A 25,559-nucleotide genomic window follows, 5' to 3' on the forward strand; every position below is an offset into this window, starting at 1 on the left:
ATTAAATCAGTGAAACTGCTTAGATTCTACATTTTTTACAGCATTTGGATTTCATAATTAAGACCTTTTTGGAATTGAAAATTGCTATTTCATGCTGTTCACTATCTTGTATTTCAGATTCATATTAAAAAAGTCACGAACTGACTATCTCCTAAGAAACCAACACATTTTTTCCCTGTGAATTTGTTGATTAAAGATGGCTGAGCATGTACCGTTTTTTGGTAACTTGAATTCTACCTCTTGTGAAATCTACTGTAGATAAGATGATTGTCATTTCCACTCGGAAAATGAATCTTCCATGGATCATTGTATTCATTCGAACCTAAGCTGTCCTCCAGTTTTAACTTGACTCAGACATTTTACAGTTATGACAGCCTGTTAATATGACTTGTACTATTTTGGTATTATACTAATACATAAGAGTTGTACATATTGTTACATTCCTTAAAATTTGAGAAAAATTAATGTTAAATACATTTTATGAAGGGGGTACTTTTGAAGTTCATTTATTTTAATATTATAGACCCTCTTTTATAGATTATCAGGGATTATATATATATATATATATACACACACACACAAATATACATAAAATGCTACGGAGTTAATTTATTAGAAACACTTAAGAAGTACATATTTTTGTGCAGTAAATTTTTGAATCAATACTTTTTTTGAAAACCAGTTACCTTGCTTTTTTAAGTTCTTTCTATATTTTTCTTTGGAAATGCAAACATTACAAGTTAATGCCATTTTTCAAATGCACTGCCATTTAAGAATGATTCTAGATTGATTTCCTAACTGAAGTACTTTTATAATCACAGTGATTCTGAACAAAATATTTTCAAAGGCATTTGTCATTCCTTAAAGCCAAGATTTTAAAGACCAATGTCCTTTTTGAGGGTTATTTTACTATACTGTGTATGGTGTGTAGTCACAAAAAATCAGTCTGATAAATTTTAATGTGCAGGGGTGATGCATTCAACGCAAATTATCATAGACTGAAGTCATTACATTTCCTTTGATATGTAAAATGACAGACTCTTCTCTTTTAATCTTTGTCTTTAATCCATGAATTAGAGGCATTTTCTCTTTCCTTGATGCTTTTATATCTGCACTCCGTGAGTTCTGACAAAATGTTTTCTAGGTAATGCTATTGTATGAGTCATAATTGGTTTAATTTTAAAGAAAAACAAAATTGTAATGTTGGTTTTTTGGTGAAAGGTATTGTAACAGTTGTATGTTTTTCCAAAATTATTCTATTGCATTATGAACTTGTAAGTAAATTCACATCTGGAGTATTTATTGCTCTTAAACATGCAAATTCCACATGATATCACTACTATAAACAAAAATACTATCAGCCTTAGCAATCGGTGATCTTTACAAAAGTCTTTTACTTTTACAAAATTATGAATTATCAACATCAGTTCCCAACCAGCCTGGTGTCCTCAGGTGGGTTGCAGGCGGTTACAGGTGTGCAGAGCTTGAATCTCTTGACCTTTCAGAGTAGCCAGTGGCTGAGGCCTCTGGCAGCTGAAGGTTCTAGCTGGTTGCCTTTAGCCTGGAGGAGCGTCACCTGGTTACCCAGCAGGCTGAACAAACAGCTTCCAGACAGCCTTGTTTTCTGTGCAGGGTTATGCAGTGAAAAAGGTTGGGAAACACTGATAGGGTATAATTATTTCCATTACTCCGTATTTGAATAATTCTTAGTTACGTCTCTTGATTAAAAAGTTACATGTTGCCAACAATGATTTCTTTATGTCCGAGTCCAGTTAAAAATTTTTATTGAGGTTTTTAAATTTTACTTTTTATTTTCTTTAATTTACGTTTTATTTCCTTCCCAAATCTCCTTGGCCCAGCGCCTAACAGGGAAATGTCACTGCAAAAGCATAAACCTTTCATTACAAAATTGTGGCACCAGCTTCACATACTCAATTACTGCTGTAACAAATAAGTATCAGGAGGTAAAAATCTGGAGGAATCCCCTTGTTTCCCTGCTTCCCAAGTAGCTAACTCTGATTTGAGGAAGAAAGGCCACGCTCTGAGTCTAGGGAGGTGACAGTAATTGCAGCTCCTGGCCATTGGGTGTCTCAGTCTTGAGACTGAGCCTTACTTACCCAGCCAGCTTTGTCCTGTTTTTGTGCTCAGTCTCCCCTCCCAGGCTTAGCTCATCCCTCCTGTTCCTGAGAAGACTTTCAGCCAAACCTTATCCATCTTTCAAGGACTCTCCTGTGCACTCCTTCCTCCCCATGGATTTGTTACCAGTGCCTCGTTGAGCCCAGAATAGTGCCTGACACGTGGCAGGTGCCCAGGTAGCGTCTGGGGAAGGGGACCAACTGTTCCAGCCCACACTCCTCTTTCTTTTTCTTAACTCTCTTTACCTACTGTCCTTGCCACACACACACACACACACACACACACACACACACACACACACACACACACTCAGCTGTCTACTTTGCTTGTGGCGAGTGTGTGTGCACATACACGTAATCACTCTGGCCAAATGTCAAGCTCCTGCAGGCAAGCCTGTAAGTCATGCTTCCTAGCTTCCTCTGCTGCACAGGTGCTCACGGACCCTCGTGTTAGCTGCGCTCTCCTTTCCCCCAGTTGCCACTAGACAATTAGAAGCACCCAGCCTTGCCTCAAGCAAGCGATTATAGTGGTTGCCCTTAAGAGTCATGTTAGGGACTAAAGTATTGGGACAGAAGATGAGGGGACCTGGAACGAGAGAAGGTACATACTTGACCTTGAGTGGACACTGAACCACTTTTACCCAGAGTGAGTGGGGAAAAGTACAAATGGCGGGACTAATTTTATTTTTACATATGTATATGGCATGATGTCTCTGGAGCTGCACTGTCCTCCACAGTAGCTACTGGACACAGGGTGGCTATTTAAGTTTAAATTAATAAAACATTCAGCTTCTCAGTCACGCTAGCTCCCTATGGCTAGTGGCCACTGGGTTAAACAGCACAGATACAGAACATCTCCATCATCACAGAAAATTCTGTAGCACAGCAGTGTGTCAAGAGCGCTAATATGAACATTTTAGAATCCAGAATAACGAATTCCCATCATGAGGCTAAAAGCAGACATGCAGAATATATCGTAGTGCAAATGATGATGAGTATTTCGGGTGAGAAGAGAAGGTTGAGGACCTAATTCCAGGATTCTAAGATCCAGTTTCTAAGTTCTTTAAGTCTCCTGCGTTCTTTACAGCATTCACTGTCCCTACTATGTAGTCCAAAAAGAGTGACAACTTGAGGATGAGGTTCCAAAACTCGTGTGATTGACAAGCTTTGGGAAATGTGAACGCACATGGATTTAGCACACAGCCTATAGACATGTACGTGAAGGTTAATTCGGCTGCTGGAGATGTCTTTGGACAAGCTTTTTAAGTCAATTGCATTTGTAAATAATTAGAAGATGTTATTTTAAAAACTTCAGCAACGCTATGGAGGCTTCTTTTTAAATATGTCATAATAATGAAAAAAGTTGTCTTCCAACAGTGCTGTCCTCAAAGACAAGTGTGGTTATATGGAAAGAGCATGTTTGGAGAGATTGCTCTAATTAATAGCAGTGAATGTTTGTAGCAGCCAGAATTCATGGATGACCCCCCTGCCCAATGACTTTGTATATCCTAACCCTTTGAGTATGTGTGGAACCTGTGAGTATGATCCATAATTACGTTGTACAGCAAAAAGGAGATTATCTGGGGACAGCTAATCTAATCAGGCGAGCGCTTTAAAAGCAGAGTTTTCTCAGGCTGTCAGCAGAAGTCAGATTCAAAGCAGGACTTGCGGCACCATGGCTGGTTTAAGATGGAGGTGGCCGCATGAGAAGGGATGCAGATGGTCTTAAGCTGAGAGGCCCCAGCTGACGGCCAAGAGAATGGAAACTGCAGTCCTGCAGCCACAGGAACTGAACTCAGCCACCAACCGGAAGGAGTGTGCAGGTGGACTCTCCTCCAGCAGCTAAGAGCTCAGCCCCAACACCGGATTCCAGCCATGTGAATCTCTAAGCAGAGAGCTCAGTCCTGCCTGCCTGGACTTCTGGCCTACAGAGCTGTGAGATAATAAATGGGTGTTGTTTTACGCTTTTAAATTTGCCGTGATTTTATGCAGCAATAGAAAATGAATACGATTTTAAAAGAGGTGAAGCGGAGAAGGCTTCCTACTTGATCCCCTCTGGTATGTTGGGTATTTCTTGATAAACTTATGAATAAAGTCTTGCACTAGCAGATCATATACACAGGCCTCATCTGGGATTCTCTCCCAGAGACCTCAGTTAATCCTCTTTGGCAGGTTGTTGGCAAAAACTTGCAGCACCTTTGTAGCGTTTCATGAAGGAACCGCTAGCATGAGATTGCAGGAGCAGGATCCAGTGAGTAAGGAATCTTTTTCCTGGAATAGGTGTCACTTTATGTTGATTTAGGCTGCTCTGAGCCTGTCAGTTATTTAAGAATGAGGAACAGTGATATTTTAAGTAAGACATTAAGAGAAAAAAAATATTTATGCTTTTATGTAGAGACCAAATAATCTACTCTGTATTGAAGGACTTTTTTTTTTTTTTAACCAAAATTTATAGTCTAAGCACAGATCAAATCCTATATGTGCTGACCAAATTTTTGTACTTAGGGAATACTTTTCAAAATGCTTCTCTGCTTCCAAGCCATTAATTGCTAATGAAGTTTAATTTTGGTTTGTCCATTACTTTTTGTGCTTCTTTTACTATATTGCTATAGCCTTGATGTAAGAAAAGTTGAGCTAAAAGAAAGAAAATGAGAGGCTAACATTATCGAAAGGTCAGAAATTTGAGTCATAATCATATCTGAGGTCCTAAGAGAACTTTGACATCTGATCTCTTTAAAGAAAAGGAAACTTTTCAAAGCTATGTAGCAGTGTTTATAGTGTATGAAATTTAGTCTGATAGTTGTAAACTATTAATCTTAACAGATATATGCCATGATAACTAACATGCTTACTTTTCTTCAATGCATGTGAACCTACAGTGCTGAAGAGACCACTACTACAGTATCACTAAAAAACAACAAAAGATTTGTTATATATATACACATATATACCCATATCATCAATGCTTATATAGAAACTCTTCTCTTCTTACCTGAAACACGTGCTTCACCTGTTTGGGCACTAGCTAGAGCATTTCCAGAGGAACAAACAAGAAAGAGCTGCCACTCCAGTTATGTGTGAGTTGAGAATTTAGATGTCGTTCAAAAACGTGAACTGAATGTTGAATGGGAAACACTTTGTGCAGAAAAATGTTAGGAAGAGTGGTGCTAAAATTGTTCTAAACTAAGGATTGTGTGTTGTGGGGGAACATTCAGTACTCTCGGACACTAGGGAAGCTGTTTAATATGTCACTTGCTCCTAGTGGCTTCATGGTGTTAGTAATTAGCAAACTGCCCTGGAATCAAAGGTTTGGTATTTTAGTTTGATTAGCATTCCATTATTTATTTGAAATACTCAGTGTTGGCTGAAATTGGGTGAAAATACCTTTTGAAGACATAGTCTCTGAGCCTTAAAAATGGTGGATATTGACAGTACTGTAAGATGCACTGCCAGCATAGTTGATACTTTTCATTTCCGTGTAGACAGTCACATTTTCTAAGACAGATTTAGAAATCAGCTGATTAAACTGTAACAACTGTTTCATTTATGGAATGAAAAACTGAAGCATTTCTCCTTGAGAACAAACTTTGTTTGGAAAGGCTGTCTTTGTAATTGGGGTGTTTCTGGAAGCACTCCTGGGAGAAGCTGCCTGAGGAACTGCTTTACCAGGTTGAACCAGATGTTTTTTCTCCGTAAATGTATTGTACATATTTTCCTTACAGTGTCTCCATTGGTTGAATGGGTAATCTCTGTAGTGATATTTTAGGTACCTGTTGGATTTTTAAAGGCAGATTATTTATTTTCAAATTTGCTCCTATAACTGAAAACCTGATAACTGGTCCTGTTGACTGTGCCTTTCATCACTGTTTCTCTGTGCCACAACCGTTCATGTGTATTTGAGATAAAGAAGTTTAAAAAGCCATGTTGAATTCAAGACTCCTAATATAAATAAACAGGTAAAAACTTCATGGGTACCAAGCTTTTTTTATTATTAGTTTTGCTTAACACTGATATAATAATAGTTTACTGGTACTGTTTTCAGTTAGAAGACAGGCGTGGATTTGATATGTGGGTTTTGGAAAGTCTTTTAAAAAAGAAAAGCAGACTGGTGTTAAGACTGTGATTATCAGTGTCATGCAGGTGTTCACTCAGACCCTGAGTATGCTATACAGTCCCTAGAGTAAGAGTAGCCTCCGGGGACCTCTTCGATCTACTGCATTTTGTTTGTTGGGTAATTTTTTTTTTTTTTTTTTGCATGAACAATGGCTGTTAATGATATTTGGAGCCTGTAGTACAGTGATTCCTATTTGAATTACAAGTAGAGGCTTTTGAAGGTTACACTAGGATCCTGTGACTTATATAAAAGTTTAAAATGCAGCCCATTAGAAATGGGGCTGGACTTTGTACCTTGTCAGTAACAGTGGGGGAGGGGAGAAGGGGAAACATTATTACCATGTTCTCCAAATGGATACTTTCAAAAATAATTCATATTAAAAAGTTTTACCTTTCTCTTTTCCGCATGCCCTTAGTACTTTGCATATATTCTCTGTGCAGAATAAAATACATGCTTTAGTTTAAAAAATATTTATTATAGAAATGTACATTTAATTAGTTTTAAGGAATGTACTAGATAACGGTGTTAGCATATATATTTCTTCAAATTTGCAAACTTTACACCTTTAAGATATCTACAGTGATAGTTTATTTACAAGTTTCACAAGAAATCACCACCTCACCAATACTGTTGACGCACCTAAGATGTAAGAGGCTCCGTGTTTCACTTCACTCTGTACTTGTAGAAGGAGCACAGTGTGTGGGTGAAGTTCCAGCCCAGCGCTAGTGACAGTCCATAGAGCAGGATGAAAGGTGCAAACGGGTAAAGAAGAATCACTGTGTTTTTCAGAAACGGCAGTGCTGGAAAAGGAGCAAACCCACATGCGTTGGTGGGAAAAGTAAAGGACTAGTAAATGAGCGTTCTGGAAGACGGCTTCCCCCACAGCACGACGGGCCGAGCAGGCAACACATACTATGAATCTTACTGAAGCATCTTACTGACGATGCTGTATTGCAGCCAGAGCAATATTACTACTCCTCTGTGTTATTTCCTTCTCATTCATGGCTGTGAAGAAACCGAGCAGAGGTTTCTCAGCACAGAGGCTGAATGAGAAGCAAATCCAGGACTGAGGTTAAGAGGGTCAAACATCACCAATATTAATGGACGCGGTGGTGAATTTAAACCTGTGATGCTTCAGAAGCCTCCCACCTAACGTACCAACAGAGATGGATGATGTTATAGGAAAAAACCCAACTCTCAGCTGTCTGCGATTTCCCAGCGGGGGAAAGCATTACACGTCCACTTTGAGAAGGTGAGATCTCAACTAGTATCCGAGACTTTAGGAAATAACTGAAACTCTCACATATAAAATCCACCCTCAGATATCCGTGTTTGTTTCTTGCTCATGGCTTGGTTAGTGGGTCCCTACCCCATGCATTCTAACGTAAATATTTCTCATACAAGTAGTCCTCAAACTGAAACTGAGCTGTGCTCAAAGAATCTTCTAAAGCATAGGAGTTACCAGGAGAGTGATGCAAAATCCACTTTGAGAAACCATAACGTGGCAGTGTGCTAATGACATTTTACAACTTTCTCAAAACGTGAAAATTCATTAGAAGCCTAAATATAACATGTCATAAACATTTCCCCTGAACTAGAGAAAGGACTCCCAATGCCCCAAACAAGGTATTACAATGTGGGTGGCAGGGGCGTTTCAGTGGTTCCTGGCAAAGCCAAGGGGACAAGCGTGGGAAGCTCTCACCATTGGAGCCAGTCACATGTGAGTACAAGTGGCTTGTATTTACAGTAAGAGCCTGATCATCTAGAGTGACAAGAAAGGAAGGGCTAAGAATATAATGCTAACAAATCATAAGTAAGGTCTCTAGATTTAATCTAACTCTATTTAGTAGTGATTGTTCCTTAACATACATGAAGAATAATGTCAATATGGTTCTCATTCATACTATGAAAAATGAATCGACAGCACGATGTAACGATGAATTCACAAACGTCCTGAGCTCAGCAGAAGCTGGGCCCGATCTCCTGTGATTATCTACAGAACCTCTCATCCCTAAGCTTCCCCACTCCAGCAGGTGGCCTGGCACCTGGCCTTAGGCCCAGACTGCTGAGCAGGCACTGCTGCCGTTGACGCGTAACCACCTCTGCACCCCTGGGCGCTCCCCTGCTCCTGAGCCCCACGATCTCCCTGTGACGGGTGAACTTTGTGTACTGTGGCAGGGGTACAGTATATGAATTGTGAGCAGGGTTCATCTATTTTAAACACAGATGTTTACAAAATCAAGAGTATTTCAAAGCTCCCCCAGCCCACAATCATAAAACAGAAAATGAGGCAAAGGTTTTAAACATGCTCACACCTTGGACCCAACCCTTTCCTCACTCTGACTGCCGGTAACCCAGAACCCAAAAGCCTCAGAGAAAAGGAAGAGGAAACTGAGTGGGTTTCCTGCCAGTAACTTGGACAGCATCAATATGGTTTAACATGGTTCCTTGAAATTATAAAATTTGTTATATACCAGCTATGCCACCTGCTAGCTGCGTGACCATGGGTAAGTTACTTAATCTCTCTGTGCCTGTTTCCTCATTTGAAAATGGGGACAAGTAAAGCTGTACCATGTATCTGTAAAGATTAAATGGGAGAATTCCTAAAACACCTGGGACAGTGCCTGTAAGAGCTCCATGAAAGTAAGCTAATTGTATTACTGTTGCAACTTTTCCCCTCCCTGTTGTGTTGTCAATCAACCAAAAAACGCAATTACTTACCACTGTATCCTAGGAAAGTTACGTAGATGTAGTAGCCAACTGCAACCAACCATAAGGTATTTCCAACTAAATATCCAATAAATGTGTCCGTTAGGATGACATCTGCAGAAGAGACGCATACAATGAATCTCTTTTCAGTGGGTACAATGAAGACTTTTTGATAATATGTTGAGAAGTAACTGCTACTTACGGTTGATGAAAAAAAGCTGGATAAAATGCAGAATGACGAGGAGAGGGTAAAAAGCGTTCAGATGCACATCGAAGGCATAGCCCCACTCCACATCATAGTCTCTGCTCTGCCGTTTCACTAAGTACTTGTTAGAGATAAACCTGAAAAGTTAACATTTATTTCATAGTACAATAAAATTAATTATGAATATTTACCAACTACCTTCTATGTCCCAAGCTTTATTCCAGACATTTGGAGATACAGCGGTAAACAAAACAAATTTCTGCCTTCAATCTCGGGGGAGTAGTCTGACAACAATACAAATAGCTGTCAGATGGTCCCATGGAGAAAAACAGAGTAGTACAGAAAGACAGAGAATACAAAGTTGAAATGTTACATATGATGATGGTCATGAGAGAGCGACACCTGGGTAAAGTCCCAAGGGCAGTGATGGGAATCCCCCGGGGCAGAGCATTCCAGGCAGAGGGGAGTCCAAGCACAGAGGTGTGGGGGGGTACAGGGAGGTGGCAGAGGGCCCCGCAGGCTTGAGGAATGGGGGAGGGGTGCAGAGTGCCTGGGACAAGTGAGAAGATACACAGGAAATGGAATCCGAAAACAAACGGGAGCCGGACCTTACAGAGCCTGTGGCCACTGTCAGACCTTTGGGCTTTTACTCTTGGTGGAATAAGAAGTCACTGTGGAGTTCTAAGATCGTCCGACTTACTGTACTGACAGGGTTCCTCTGGCTGCCGGTCTGAGAACAGACTCTGGGGACAAGAGTGGAAGCAGAGAGGCAGATGGGAGGCTGCTGCGAGCAGGAGATAACAGGGTGGCAGCAGCGGAGGTGCTGACATGGGGATATATTACCGCTGGAAGGCAGAGCCAATAGGACTAGATGCACTAGATAGACTAGTGCTAGACTTGAGTGCTAGGGTACAAAAAAAAAGATCAGTCAAGGACGACTGAGAGATTCTGGCCTTAAACAAACGGAAGACTGAGGTGCGAGGTGGGGATGCCTGTCAGTCTGGAGTAAGAGGTAGAGAAGGTCTAGAGTTTAGAGGAGAGGTCCAAACTGCGGATATAACCTCATCAGTGTGTAGATGATATTAAAAGCCACGAACCCAAATGCGATCACCCAAAGAGTGAATGCAGAGAACAGGTCCAAGGCCTAGGACCTGGGTCTCCCCCGTGGAAAGGTCAGGGAGTCAGGAGGAACCAGTAAGGAGAGAGGGGCCAACGGTGTCTCCAGCCACAGGAACAATCACTCAGCTGGTGTCTCTGTTCCACAGCGTGGCCTAATCGTTCCGTTAAATGACGAACGAACGAGAAGACAGACATCCAGGTAACAGAAAGACAGATTATCAAAGGAAAAGAACAATAAAGATCATTGTATTATAAACACAGCTGTGGAAATTCAATGGACTCTTCCACATGTGATTTCATTTTGAGGATACCGTTAAGAAAATGCTATGCCTAGTGGAAATAAAAATAGAAAAAAGAAAGAAACAAGAGGGAGAAGGTGTTACAGTACTAATAAAGCAGTCCTGTACTCAGCTACCTGAAAGCGGCAAGACAATAGTGCTCTGATCGAGCAAACGAACTCACCAGAACACCTTCCACTCGAGCTGAGAACCGGTGCCATTAAAATGAATGGAATAAGTATCTAGCCCGCTACTCAAGTTCCCACTCTGGGGTCCTGCTACTGCCCCTACCTCTCTGCTTAGCCCCTGAATGGCTGCTTTCCAGGCTTCCGGCCTCCTTCCGAGTCTCACCTCTAGAACACGGACACGCCTTCTGAGAGAGCTCAAAGACAGCTGTCGTGCTCCTCTCCCACCTCCGTATTAATAATGCCAGTCATGTCTTCATCTCGGCCAGACTGTTGCAGCTTCTAGTCACCTACCCCAGGGGCCAATGAACCTTCACTTCACTATCAACAAGCCTCCTGAACTCAACATGTCCAACATGGAATGCTTCACTTGCACTGGCCACTGACTGCTGAGCCCCAAACTCCCAGGCCATCCCAGAGGCCCTGGGTCCTGCTCTTCCCTCCCCTCATCTACTTCTGTGACACCGCAGCAGCCCGGGCCTCCTCTGCTCCAGTGCAGACCCCACGACTGTATCCAGCCTAGCCACTCTCTCCAGCTCCTCCGTCTCCACTGCCACAGAGAGGATCTTTCCTGAAGTGTGAACTGGATTGCATTTCTGACTTCAAAGCCTCCAAGCTCCCCACTGCTCCCCCTCCCTCCTACTCCCACATGCAGCCTACGAGCTGAAGTCCAGTTCTTTTCTCTAAATTGCATTTAGGGCCAACTTCTCTACTCCCATCTCCTCCGCAGCCATGCAGTGCCCCCTGTGCTCCCATACCTGGCACGCTGTTCCACACCTCTCTGCCTTCACACTTGGTGCCAGGAATCAGCTACCGCATCTGCCCAAATGCCTCCTCATGCTGGCTTCTGTGGCACCCCTGGCGTGACTGGAGTCACGCATGATTTCTATTTCTGGTTCTTCACACGATTCACAGCACAATGTAGGTTCTCAAAAATATACTCAGTCCTTCTCCAATGAACTCAAACTATGATACAGACTCACATTAAGGTACTAAACTCCCGGCTTCTGCGACCCTCCAGATCGCAGAATCGCGTGCATTCAAGGCAAAATGCCGGCTACAAACTATTTGTTTGAAAGCCTTATTTATTGAAATTTTTTCACCTAGCATGTTTCCCTTGGATATCTTGATAATGAATATGTGACTTACGTTGGTTAGCAATATTCTTTTTAGGCCAGATTTTAGAATCTTAGGTTAATGATGCATTGCATTTTCCAACTACCTAGCACACACAAGACCTGTACTGGACTAGTCATAAATTACAAAGCAAAATAACAGGTTGGTATCATCAGAGGTTAGCGTCTCAGAATCTTGCTTAAAATGTTAACAGCTACCATTTATTGAGCACAGACTATATGCCAAGTGCTTTTCATACCACAATCTTTTCAAATACCTCATAAATAGATAATCAACTCCATCTTCCAAAAGAGAAGACTGGAGCTAAGAAGTACACAGTAAATGGCTGAGCTGGCATTTGAACCCAGGTCTCTCTGTGACTCAGGTTCCAGTGTTTTCTCTGACATACGACCACCACCACCACCGGCCCCCTGCTGAGCTCACCCACACATCCACCCCTTCCGCCAGCCCCACAGGAGCACTGATCAGGGAGAAGGCTGAAAAACCAAACACCAGATTTATACTCAGTATACTACTGTTGGTACAGCAAACCCAGACAAAGTCAGACTGAGAACCCAGTCAATAAAACCCATGTGTGTGGCTCAGAAGAAAGACACCAAAATTTTAACCAAAACAATTCTTTTTCAGGTGTACTTCATTTCATGTCAAAGATGCAAAGTAAGATTCCATAATATATCCCTCTACATCTTATAACTCTAGAAGTGACCCACTGGCAAAGGCAGAATACTGTGCCGTCATCCAGACAGCTTAAGCAGAATTGGCTAACTGCATAATATTTTTGCAAAATCAAAATTTTTGTTAATACGACACAATCATTACTTCGATTCACTTATTTGCTGTGCTTTGACACAGCAGACCATCCCCTTAGAGTATTTTCTGATGTAGGTACCTCCTAGAGTGGCTAGGAGGACAAGGTATGTCAATCCTGGCAGCCAAAATCGATGCTTTCAGTTCATCTATCTTGTTTCAATTTCCATCAGCTACTCTCTGAAGCAAGCAAATGGAGGCTCTGCAGCAGCATCTGAAGAACCAAAGTTAACCGTACTTACCACATTAAGGTTGATATGAGAAGACCGACGCCTACACAGTCTATGAATACAACCCAAAGGAGCAGCTTTATCGTCTCAAAAAATCCCATGTCCAGCACAAAGCCAAATCCTATAGTGGACACTGAAAGAAAGATGTACAAGATGTATTCAGGCACTCTGCTAGATTCTAGGGGTACAGGGCATGGTCTCTGCCTTTCAGATGCCCACTCTAGTGTGGGAGACAGGTATGTAAACCCCAAAGGTGTGTTAAATGTAATTGATTAAGAAATGCAGACCACCTTGGAACACAGAACTACCACTGAGATATCTGAAGTTTACTGAGGAGGCCCCCATCCGTCTGTGGTTCACCAGGGTAGCCCCAGCATTCAGAACACAGCAGCACTCACACCCTAAAGACGGCTCAGACCCTTTCACTGCACTATTGAACTAAAAGCAGTTTCTCAAGTTCACATTGGTACTTTCAGAACTCTCATTCTGGATTGGCCTGATGGTGAAATGCAATTTCCAACCTCGGGAGACTTTTTTCACAGTAAGTTTGCATTTGGGTATCAATTTATTTGTCATGGTAGTTAAAAGACATGGAGTGACTCTGTCCTCTGCTTTTGAAAGTTCTGAGGAAACAGTTGACTCTGGCACCTGCTTGGGACTTTTAAAATCAGGAAGAATACCACCTTCTTCCCTGTGAGGAGATTTCTGAGGCTTCAGAGAGGAAGAAAACAGCTGCAGAGATCCCCAAATTGTGACCCACAACATGCTGATAACAAAAGATTCTCCAAATGACAAGCCCAACCTGAAACGCTCATTTATTCTTCAACTCTCCTGCAGACAGACACTTACCACAGAGCCAGAGACTTAACAGGACCAAGAAAGCAGGGTCATCTCTGGCCCACTGATCCTTTGTCTGCTTCCGGTAATGAAAGTTTCTATAAACTCTCTGTGGGGAAGTGAACAGGTAGAGCATCTGCCAGGCAGCAAACTCAAAGTCCATCTGCCGGAAACGAAAAAGCCTCCTCAGGTATTTGTAGCGTTTTGCTCCAGCTGTATGTCTGGCCGCATCCCTGGAACTCAATACGCCGTTCCCCTGCACTGGGGAATTCACGGAAGTACTCGGTAACATCTTCCTAGATGGACGAAGAAAAAAAATTCTATTCCAAGTCATCGAAGAAACTGTCAGCTACTAGCACCCCTCTTGTGAGTTATGAGAGAAGTCACCTTACATGTCGGCTCCAATCCCTGCGTAGAGGCAGGGCTCAAAAGCGAGTGGAGTTGGTTCCGAGGCTGCAGAAATGATCACTGCACTTCAGGCAAGGGCTACCCCACGCCTTTCTGAACCTTCATAATAACACTTTCATAGGGTCCACATTTTCCCCACACTTCACTTCCCTCAAGCCTCAGCTTCCCCCTTTCCCCCCACTCCCCGGCAGGAGCAGTGATACTGATGGAGCCAAATGTGCACTCAGGCAGTCTGGCTCAAAACTCCACCTGTCATGTGGGCTCTCGACCATCAAGACTTTAAGAGAAAGCCTTTGCTGAAGCCAAACTGAAACGATGTTCCCGACGAGGTAAAATAAATGGCCTATCTCACAGGTCCACCAGCGCATGACCAGCAAGCAACTCGTTCATGACTATGTGATGTAAAAACAAAGCAGAACTCAAATGCAGTGTTTTACTTCCTGACTAGTTCAGCAGCGGAACGACAGCGTGGGAGTTCCGGTCCAACCGGTCTGAAGCCAGGGGAGCGCCGATCACCGTCCGGCCCCCACACCCCGCCCCGGCAGCCCAGTGTCTGGCTCCACTCCCCAGGCCTCCTCCGGGACGCCGACGGCGCTTCACGGGCCCTACGGCTCCCCGCCGGCCCGGGGCCTCGGGTAGGGCGGCCAGATTTTGCATAAAAACACAGGACGTCCAGTTAGAACTGAATCTCAGATACAAGAGTAATTTTTAGTATCAGCAGGTTCGAAACACTGCGTGGGACATACGCATACGAAAACATTCTTCGCTGGTATCTGAAATTCAACTGTAACCAGCCCCACTGAATGTGTCTGGCAGCCCCGCCGCAGGCCGAGCACCCGAACCCGGGCGCGGTCACTCCAGGGCCGGGTGACGTGGGGCCGCGAGTTGCCGTTGGAAACGGCCCCCGGGTGAGCCCGAGTCGCGCGCAGACAGGGCGGTCGGCAGGCCTCACCTGGAGCCCCGCGGCGGCCTCCACCGGCTCCAAACTGACCCGCCACCGCCGCACAGCTGCCGAGCCCAGCTGCCGCGGGGCCAACTTCCCTCCCAACAACGTCGTTGGCGCTGGGGGCGCGGCGCGGTGCGTCACGTGACTCACTTCCGCCGCGCGCTCGGCCTCCCGGGCTCCGAGGTCCGCCCCGCGCCCGCCGGAAGTGGTGGCTGTGGCTTCCGGTTCCGCCCGCCGCGGCGTCGCTGGCGTTCAGTCAAGTCGGGGCAGTCGCGGAGTGGAGTGGGTTTGGATAGCAGCTGGCGGAAGGCACAGTCATGCCCCGCTATTACGAGGACAAGCCGGAGGGCGGCGCGTGCGCGGGCTTGAAGGAGGACCTCGGCGCGTGCCTGCTGCAGTCGGACTGCGTGCTCCAGGTAGCGCGGCCGGGCGTTCGGGTGACCGACGCCCGAAGCGGGGAGGCGGGACCGGCGGAGGGCTCTCGACCGGCCGCGGTGATAGTCAAGAGAAGTGCCTCGGGGTTCGCCGTCCTGGGTGTCGAACGCAGCTCCAACTTAATGATTTGGGGCGCATCCACCGTCAGAGCCTCACTTCCCAGGTGGTGTGAAATTGGAGAGAACGGTGCCGCCCCGTTGGGTTTTTGTAAAGGTTAAACCATTTCGGGTCGAGAAACACGGAATGTTGCCACTCTGCTAGGTTCTGGAGGCATAAAGGAGAATAAGAAAGGTTTCTTGAGCCCTAGAAAATAAGAATCAGTAAATTAGCAGGTAATTACATGAACCTGGCACACTATTGCCTAGTAAATTCTCCTTTCTGTGTTCAGTGGTGGCTGAATAGATTCTCTGCCTACTCTGTGTTGGTTTGAACGTGTTGCTGAGTTGAGTTCTGTGCATTCCTGCGTAAGTTGTAAATGAGGCAGCTCTTTATTTTCACCACTTTGTATCTTGCTCCCCCTACCGTGGATCTTGTGGTTTTACGTGCTGTGATGGGAGCTATTGCTCTCCTGTTTTTCCCTCACTACAGCCCCAGGTCTTCTCAGGAGCCAGTGTGAATGCAGAGAGGTTCAAAGTCGACTGGGGAACCTGGGTTCTGGCCTTGAACCCAACCAAAGCACAAGTACCTTTTCCGCTCACCAAGGCCTGATGAGAGGGCAATCCGTTGGGTGCAATTATTTTTGCATTCGGAGATGTAATTTCAGAAAGTTGCCTTTATTTCAAAGAAAAGACAACTACGCGAAAATGGACATCAACCATGAGGCTATATTGGTGTTTCTGCTGATTCATGTTTTACATTTGGTTCACTGTTTTTGGCAAGGGCTGTGTAAGCATTGAGTAAATACTTGTTTTATGAGTAGAGGAGCAAAATGCCTCAGGCACCCAGTGGAGAGCAACTGATTTTGCTTGAGAATTTAGAAACTTCTCACAGGAGGAGGTAACATTTGCTCTGAGTCTTAAAGGATGAGTAGTAGTTTATCAAGTAAAGGAGTGGAGGCTGTAGTGTTTGTGGGGGGAATCTGAAAGAACACGTGCAGAATCATGGAGATGTGGCAGGCCCACGAGAAGCTGGTGCCCTGCTGGGCTGGAGGACGGGGAATGTGCCGGAAGGTTTGAGAGGACGGTTGCCATGGGTGACGGGTGTCACAGTGAGCAGCTCCGGCACAGAGTAGGACTGAGGAAAGAAGCTCTGGAAGTGGAAGAGAATACTGGTGGCAAGGAGAACACCAAATTGGTTTTTTGCAGTGATTGATTGATTTAGCAAACATTTGAGTGCCAGGTCTGATTGAGGGGACATACAGATGAATGGGACACATTGTAGAAATTGGATCTCTGGGAAGCTCGGAAGGTGTAGGCAGACGTAATGACCCGGACACATTGCACGGATGTTGCTTTCCCTCACTGAGTATGTGGCCTTTTTGTTGCTGAATTTGGTCAACTAGGAAAACGTGGTATTTTCATATAAAGAGTCTCTTAAATAGAAGTGCATTGACAGATTGAGTTAAATTCATCCTGAATGGTCACTTCAGCTGGACTATAAAATGGCAATACTGAGGCAAAACATTGAGTTATGCAAATCCAGGCGGATATCCTACCTTCTCGGATGGTGTCACTGGCAGCTCTAGCCCACCCCTCCCCACTAGGAACTCAAGACCAAGGGGAGTTCTGCTGAGGTATATGCCTGCTGTGTATGGCCACCTCATTTATGATAAGGTTTTTGATTCCTCAGCTCCTTGAATAAAGAAATTAATCTGATCTTTTGGCAGGTGATGCTATAGTCTCTCCTTGCCAATCTTTAACCCACCTGCAAAGCTGCTAGACTTTACTTTAGGGAGGAATTAAACATAAAATACTTAGTTCTGGGGCTGTACTGAGAGATAGCCAAGGAACTGTAGGGGCTCAGAGAAACTCGGGGTAATGGTGAAAAGGATGTAAACTCTGGTGGGGCTGGAGAAGAGAAACAAGGAAAAAGCAGATTCAAAAGGCATCTCTTGGATAAACTTCTTAGGATTCTGACTCCTGGGAGTTGAAACTGCCCAAGGAACTCAATTACAAGTTATCTCCCTTGTGTCTATTAACAGCTTCCAGACCTGCTGACTTTTCATCAGAATCACCTGGAGATGGAGGTGGAGAGCTTAAAAGTACAGATTCCACTGCTCTCCCCATCTCCCTTGTAAATTAAAAGTGTCTCAGGTTGATTCTTGGATACAGCCATGTTTGGGAATCACCAGTCTTGACCTCAGAAGGCAAGTAAGCTTGGGAGTGTCTTAGTTGGGTTATAGGTTCAGACGAATATTACAGAGACCCAGAATAACAGTGGCTTAAAAGAGAGAATTCTCTTTCTTGTTTGCCTATAAGTAGGGTCTAGTCTGATCCTCTCTGTCTTCCATGAACCTAAGCACTGTTGATTGGTGGTATCAGGTGCTGTGATGGGAGTTAGGATGTTACTCTCCCACTCATGGTCCAAGACTGCCTTGCTTCCACATCATCAGGCCTAGTAACGTGGGGGAGGAAAGTGGGGCAAGCCACTTTGCATTACAGACCAACCCAGAAGTTTTACATTTCAGTTCCCTGCATATTCCATTGGCTAGAACTTAGTCACATGACCATACCCAGCTGCAAGGTGGCTGGGAAATCTAGCTCAGCCATATGCCCCACTCAAAAGGAAGAGTGAATATTAAGGGGGCAATTAGCAATCTGCCATTAGGGGTGGAGGTGGAGGAAGATGAAGTAATATTTCTCTCTTAAGTGTAGTATCTAGATGGATCTTCCCGGTAGGCAGTCGGCAGTATGGGTTGAAAGCTTGTGAAAAAGATGGCATCTCAGATACGGTTAGGGGAAGCATCAGTTTATAAATTACAGTCCTTTTTTTTTTGAAATTATAGTCCCCTTGTTATTTATTTATTTATTTTTTTTGAGGTACGTGGACCTCTCACTGTTGTGGCCTCTCCCTTTGCGGAGCACAGGTTTCGGACGCGCAGGCTTAGCGGCCACGGCTCACGGGCCCAGCCGCTCCGCGGCATGTGGAATCTTCCCAGACCGGGGCGCACGAACCCGTGTCCCCTGCATCAGCAGGCGGACTCTCAACCACTGCGCCACCAGGGAAGCCCCAGTCTTTTGTATAGTTATAGTCTTTTATCTCTATGTTGTTCATGTGGGCAACCTCATTACAGAGTTTGAGGGAGGAACATTATAGTGCAGAGAAGCTTGCTACTCTGTTCTGGTTCACTTTTGAGATTCACTGATGTAGATGACAATTCAAATCTAGGGTCCAACAGACATAAAGTCTGGAATGTGGCCAGGATTCCTGGGGATCAGGAATGCCATAGATGTGGTACCCTGTAGCTTTTTTCACAAGTTGCAAGCTTTTGCAACTTGCAAAATAAAGGTTTTGGAGAGTGATTGCAGTGGTGGAGTCGGGGTGTCAAAATCTGCTTGAGGGGAAATCCTTGATAATGAAGAGCAGGTGAAGTTTAAGTTACACCAGAGCTTTCTACTTAAGTAGTACTCTAGCCGACCTCATTAACATCTTTCTGAAATGTTGAGAACCAGCACTAAAGCTGTTCAGACTTTAGGGCACCTAATTGGGGCTGTTTGAGTGTTTAAAGTTAACATGGAACAGGGTCATTTTTACTCTCAGACAAAATTGCTTGATTCATTTTGCATTGGAATTCACCTCGAGTTGGAAGATTTCACGATCTTCCTTTATATCGTGAAGCACTGCATAAAGGTAAAGTTTATGAGCAGTATATGATTTATTTATTATTTCTTTAACAGTAATAAAATGTAAGGTTTTGATTTTTTCCCCTTGAGAATTGCAAGTTAGTTTAATGTCATTAAACCTCAGGTGATTCAGAAAATTCAAGTTCAGTCTCCTTTTTCCAGATGTTGTTTTATGCATTTACAGTCCTGGGAAACAGGAACCCCCTCAGCACCTTTCCCTCCCCCCTCCCCGTTACCTCGCCCACTTTGTGACTTGCTCACACTGCCAGTGAACATTAGCATGTGTATACCTTCTCCTACCTGCTGTTTGAAGCTCTGTGTAGACAGGAATATCTTGTATTTACTTTTTAACCTCCTGCTAAACTGATGTAGGACAGTTCTGAATTTTTTTTTAAATAAATTAGTCCTTGTGAGTGTTTAGTTACTAGATAAATTAGTAGGGTAGGGGGTTCAAAAAGAAATTTTGCAGTGGTTAAATTTTAATCTTCTTTGAGTTGTGAAATACACTTTCTGTAGATGCTTTTGTGTCCAATATATTTAAGTGCCTTTGTGTTCAATTTATGGCAGTAAATTTGTTCAAAATATTTTAAGATAATGAAGATATGATAATGAAGTCATTTCTATCCCATGTTTACCTACTAAAATACTACTAAATTTTAGCTCTTAATCTAGTTTTGCAGTTACTTTGTCAAGTGTGATTTTTAAAGTCTTGTTAAGAGTCAGAAATAAGCACTTCCCTTGTGAATGTGTTCTTGTAGCACTGTCCTGTCTTGATGGCAGAAAGGGAATGGTTTAATCCATTTTTCTTAAGCTCTTATGAGCTTTCACTGCTTAAAGACCAGTTAATTTCACACTGGGTCCAGGCAGATCTTCCCTTCCAAGTATATATAAATTCTGTTAAAATCTCACTCTCCTCTTCAAATTCTTACTCAGTGAGCTTCTCAGAATAGAGAGCTTGACTGTGGCAGTAGGGGGTGGGAAAACACAGAGATGTGTTGGAGATAAACTTGCTTGCATTAAAACGATATTGTAATTGGAGACTTTAAAGCCACTTGATACTACCTTCCAGAACAAACCCTCCCATTCACCACTACAGCATTCCTGATCGCTCATGTGCACACCCTCTCTCCCTCCCTCCCCCTCCCTCCCTCCCTCTCTCTCTCTCCCTCTCTCCCGTTCCTCCCCTCTCTCTCCTTCTCCCTCCCTCCCTCTTTCCCCCACTTCCTCCCCCTCTTTCTCTCCCCCTTCCTCCCTCCCTCTCTCTCCCCCCTTCCCTTTTTCTCTCTCCCTCCCCATCCCTCCTTCCCTCTCTATCTCTCCCTCCCTCCATCCCTCCCTCTCTCTCTCCCCCTTCCTCCCTCTCTCTCCCCCTCCCTCCCTCTCTCCCCCTTCCTCCCTCTCTCTCTCTTCCCCCTTCCTCCCTCTCTCCCCCCTCCCCCCTTCCTCCCTCTCCCTCCCTCTCCCCCTCTCTCTCTCTGCGTCACACACACTGCTTTCTTCTCTGTCTTTAGGACTTCTTGAGTGTGAAAGTTTTAAAAACCCTGAAGAAACCCTGTTACTACTTTCACCTTTACTCTTTCCCTTTCTTACACATGAGGAGGTGAAGATAACAGTTTCTAGATTTTTATATAAACATTTTAAAGAAAAGTATCCCATGGAAACCAGCATTTTCAAAAATTCAAGGGCACCCTTAAAGTGCCCCAAAATTATTTTACATATTTTTTCATTCTATCCTTTTTTTCTTAAGTACCAACAGTCAAAATGAATTATGAATTATTTCTTATATTATTGTTTTCTGCTTTTCCTTAACTTTTTAAAAAAGAACTATTTCCAGAAGGACAGTTATTTTGTACTTTGTGAGAAAATTTTTCAGGTATTTATGTTGTTTTATGTGTCATAGGAAGGAAAATCCCCTCGGCAGTGTCTGAAGGAAGGAAACTGCAAAGCTTTGAAATACTCATTTTTTGAGTGTAAAAGATCAGTGGTAAGTAGCTAACGATTTTTAAAAGCTTATGATAGAAATTAGCTCTGTGGAGTTAAATATGGGAGTGACTTAGTAATTATAAATAGGTTGCAGTGATATCACTTGGAAAAAAGGATGTATTTTTTCTTCCCCAGTGAATTAACGTGAGGTGGCATTCATGCACACCCACAGCTGATTGTTCCGTTATTGCTGTTATGCTAACCACAGCAGCTAAACTTCATGGAGTTTTGAAAGAGAGAGAGTTCAGTCTTGGCAGGTGTAGATGGGGCACAGTTGATGTTGGTCACTGTGTATGTGGGTCATTTGGCAGCTACACACAGACCCATAATGTGGGGTCTGCGGTGCGTGCACTGTGCCTTACATGTTGGTGTGATTAGGAGAAGATGTTGGTGTCTGTGTTTGAATTTGTAGAGTGAGGGATTGTGGAAAGACAGCCTAAGAGGACATTACAAATCTCATGGTTTCTACTCTAGTGTTCTTTGATTCCAAAGATCTACAAAGATCTTTGGAATAGAAACCAGGAGCCTTCTCTTTGTGAAAAGAAAATACGAAATCAGAAAAATGGACATCCCTCTAAAGACAGCAGTAACTTGGACTTGAACCTGCTTTTGTTTGTTGAGGGACAGCACTCAGATCCCTTCCCTTTTGTTGATAAGAGAAGCAGAGAGTACAGGATATTATGATCTGGGAGGCCAGACAAGAACTTGAGCATGTTTGCTCACTAACCAGATCCTGGGAGGTGTAAAGTTAGATTAAATTTAGCCATGCTCTCTTTCTTTTCTCAAGTGACACAGTTCTTTGCCATATTTTCCCGTCATTTAATGTTAGAAAAGACGATTTTCTTGCCTTCTCTCACATAGTTTTGTTACCCATGTAAGATGCAAGCCTTTAGATCTTTCAAGAATGTCAGATCATGTTTAAATAATTGAGAAGTTATAAAGAACAGTTACTGTAAGAGGTGATGAGTTGTCCTTTTTAATCTTAATGATTGAATTTGTAATAAACTCCCTGTAATTCGTGGCCTGAACATCAGTCTTTGATCTCCAAAGAACTTTAAGAAATCAGAACATGTAAAAATTTCCCACAATTTATCTACCTTCTGCAGAAATTTGTAACCATCTTGAATAAAAAGTAAACGTGCTTCTGACCATTTCAAATATCAGTACAAGGCAGAGCTTCACTCATACTTTTGGACTCCAGAAAGAGCAGTATAGGGAACTTTTTAGCAGACTTAGAGATTCTTGCAGCCCTTAAGACTGTGACTCACTGTTAGTCCTCCAGCATAGTGGAGTTGCCTCACACTTAACTGATGTAACCTATGCACTCTTGGCAAAAACCTGAAACAAAATAATTTAAATTGTGCTGGTAATTTTGCTTGATATTTCAAACAGTGAGTGTATGACCCAGAGTGAAGGTGAGATGGTGAGTTTGAATCGGCTGTTCCCTCTTAATATAAGCTTCTCATCATCCTGATCATGATTCCCATGTTTGAAGATTATTTATTTTTTGAAAATGTGGCTCTTAGCTACTTTATCTAGTGCTCAGATGAAGAAATAGCAGTCTGTCTCACACTGGCTGTGTTGTCCTCATTAATAGGGTTTAACTCTAAAATAATTCCTTCCTATGGAATTTCTAGGGAGTGGTATTGACTGTCTATGCAATTTTGCCTTCTCTACTGACTAGGACCCTTCACACTACCACACCACCCTTAAGAAGTGGCTGCACTGTGAGGCTTAAGTGAAAGAACATAGAATTGACCTATGAGTAGTAATTTAAGGACTTTTAATACTAAAGTGTCAGTAACATTGTTCAAGGCTCTTTCCTCTTTTCAGTTACTATTTAAAGATTTAAAAAACACTTGAATATTAACCCAAACAAAACCTAATTAGAACGTCAAGTTTGTTTGAAGAACAACATACATTGAGTGTACTTCAGAGAAAAAGATAAATGAAATTTGGACTCAAGAAGAAAATCCTTATTGTGACCTTAAATGGAACTTTCGTTTTTAACGCCATCTTTTTTTCCCCCCCCTTGGGAGCTGTGACCATTGCCTTTTTGAGTGTGCTGGAAACTGGTTTACTTCTCTCATATAGTGACACCTGTTACCAAATCTGTGTTTAATTATGGTGTCCAGAATATTATTTAATTGTATATTTATTTTCAGTTGGATGCCAGATCAAGATTCAGGGGAAGAAAAGGATATTGATACTACTATGTTGAAACCAAGATGAAAACAACAAAGGATTTTCTCTGTCATTAAAACAGAGAAGCCAAAATAAGAAACATACTTTTTGTTACATCTGTTCGGTTGGAGCAGTTTCTTCCTCCATGGAACACTGAAGAAAATGGATGAGTATGTATGAAGTAAATGCTTCTCTTGCTCTAAGTTATTTTTAGAAGAAAAATTTAATTGAATAGTTATGAGCTAAGAACATACTAGATGTGTTTTAAGAATTGTTCTGAAGCACAGAGAATGGAAAGATTGTTATTTTCAAACTTGACTTCTCAACCAAATGACACAGTTTGTACATCCTTCGTGAATATTGTGAAGGCCACTAACAGGACTGTTAAAATCAACATGGTGCCTGGTGAGAAAATGTCTATCTTGAAAGTTTAGGATAAAATTTTCTTTTATTCAGTCTGTACTATTTAGTTCTAAAATAAATTGTGTTTGATTCCTTGGAGAAGAAATGCTTCCCTTGCACTGAATCACTGAAGTAACAACCTCAAAACATTAATATCACTCATTAGGCATAGCTGGATCCAAAGCCTGGGATTATGCTGCCAGGGCTCCTTGCCTCCATCTCTTGCCTGTTTTTCTCTGTCTCCTGACCTCGTTTTTAGGCTGGCCCTTTCTACATAATGGGAAAGAGGCCATCAAAAGCACACATCCTTAAGGTCTGTGACCCAAAAAGAAGAGAGATAACCTCCTTTTCTAGGGTCCACTAATCAGACCCTACAAAAGGACTCTTCTGTGGAACACCTGCCCCTGAATTAGACCTGTAGTCCCTGTGGAAAAAGGGATGGGACCCCATGATCTTGGCCAGGCCTGGGTCTTATGCAGTGTATTTGGTAACTCATGTCAGAATCTCATTGAATGAATGCTGGGCTTTATCCTAAAAGGAAAGGAGGATTCAGAGCCAGTAGGTATTGACTATAGAAGGCAAGACTGAAAACCATGAAATGCTTGTAAAAGTTGAGAATCATGTAATTTTATTCCAATCACATAATACAGTAGAGCCAGATGTGAATCCAAGTTTCCAGTTTTTTTTTTTTTCAGTATTGAAGAATAATGGAAGGAGCCATAGCTTCTTCATAGACCTGCAGGTCACTGGAGTTAAAGCAATCAAGGTATTCTGTAGCTCATTTGCTTTCTTAAAGGTTCACCTAAAGTTGTGAGAATTCCACATCAGCACTGATCCTTGTTGCAGAAATTCACTGAGGTCTGTTGTATATACTATTCACTGGGAAAGGGAAAAGGATAGATTTTTTCAATACCTCTTGTATACCTGCTTAAGTGCTACAACTTTTATTAAAAGTTAAGTTTGATAAGAAACTCAAAATTATTTTATAGAACCCTATCTTTTTCTTAGTCACAGCTTTATTGAGAGCTTCATTGGAAGAAATTCAAATACCGTAAAATTCACCCTTAAAGTATACAATTTCAGTGTTTTTTTTTTTAATAGTCACAGTCATGAAGCCCAGTCATGAAGCCATCACCACTGTCTAATTCCAGGGCATTTACATCACCCCAAAGAGAAGCCCCATCTCCATTAGCAGTTACTCCCTCCTCCCCCCCACCCCCACCCCCGCCCCCAGCTCTTGGCAACAACTCATACATTTTCTGTGTCTGTAGATTTGCTTTTTCTGGACATTTCATAAACATAGAAATATGTAATATGTGGCCTTTTGTGACTGGCTTCTTTCACCATGTTTTCAGGTTTCATCTATATGTAGCATCTATCTGTACTTCATTGCTTTTTATTGCTGAATAATATACCATAGTATAGATATACCACATTTTTTAAATCCATTCATCAGTTGAGGAAATTTTGGGTTATTTGCACTTTGGGGCTATTATGACTAATGATATGAACATTTATTAATGAGTTTTATCCGGACATGTTTCATTTCTTTGGGTTATATACCTAAGAGCGGTATTACTGTGTCGTATGATAACTCCATCTTTAACTGATAAACTGCCAAACTTTTCCACAGTGGCTACATCATTTTACATTCCCACCAGTA

The 25,559-nt window shown here is 42.8% G+C and overlaps 3 protein-coding genes across 5 annotated transcripts in view; 2 read left to right on the top strand and 1 right to left on the bottom strand.

Annotated features, from left to right (window-relative positions):
• The window catches only part of MGAT4A (alpha-1,3-mannosyl-glycoprotein 4-beta-N-acetylglucosaminyltransferase A), a 107,468-nt gene extending 102,885 nt beyond the window's left edge, over nucleotides 1–4,583 (top strand). For all 3 annotated transcript variants that reach the window (XM_030838878.2, XM_030838879.2, XM_060309954.2), the window contains one exon: nucleotides 118–4,583. In XM_030838878.2, coding sequence (XP_030694738.1) covers nucleotides 118–144 — 27 coding nt within the window. In that variant the 3' untranslated portion in view covers nucleotides 145–4,583. The remainder of the gene's footprint in view (nucleotides 1–117) is intronic.
• A 1,770-nt stretch (nucleotides 4,584–6,353) lies between these two features.
• Nucleotides 6,354–15,288, bottom strand: UNC50 (unc-50 inner nuclear membrane RNA binding protein). Its single transcript, XM_030838881.3, has 6 exons — nucleotides 15,117–15,288; nucleotides 13,769–14,052; nucleotides 12,932–13,052; nucleotides 9,161–9,300; nucleotides 8,971–9,072; nucleotides 6,354–7,049 (listed from the first exon to the last, which is right to left on the bottom strand). Exons 2-6 carry the CDS (start codon nucleotides 14,046–14,048, stop codon nucleotides 6,913–6,915), a joined length of 780 nt encoding a protein of 259 aa, XP_030694741.1. The 5' UTR covers nucleotides 14,049–14,052; nucleotides 15,117–15,288; the 3' UTR covers nucleotides 6,354–6,912.
• A 39-nt stretch (nucleotides 15,289–15,327) lies between these two features.
• Nucleotides 15,328–24,637, top strand: COA5 (cytochrome c oxidase assembly factor 5). The gene is made up of 3 exons (XM_030838885.3): nucleotides 15,328–15,526; nucleotides 21,228–21,311; nucleotides 23,476–24,637. The coding sequence occupies exons 1-3, from the start codon at nucleotides 15,428–15,430 to the stop codon at nucleotides 23,515–23,517; spliced, it is 225 nt and encodes a 74-aa protein (XP_030694745.1). The 5' UTR covers nucleotides 15,328–15,427; the 3' UTR covers nucleotides 23,518–24,637.
• The last annotated feature ends 922 nt before the right edge of the window (nucleotides 24,638–25,559 follow it).

Source organism: Globicephala melas, chromosome 12, assembly GCF_963455315.2.
Source record: "Globicephala melas chromosome 12, mGloMel1.2, whole genome shotgun sequence".
Taxonomy (NCBI): domain Eukaryota; kingdom Metazoa; phylum Chordata; class Mammalia; order Artiodactyla; family Delphinidae; genus Globicephala; species Globicephala melas.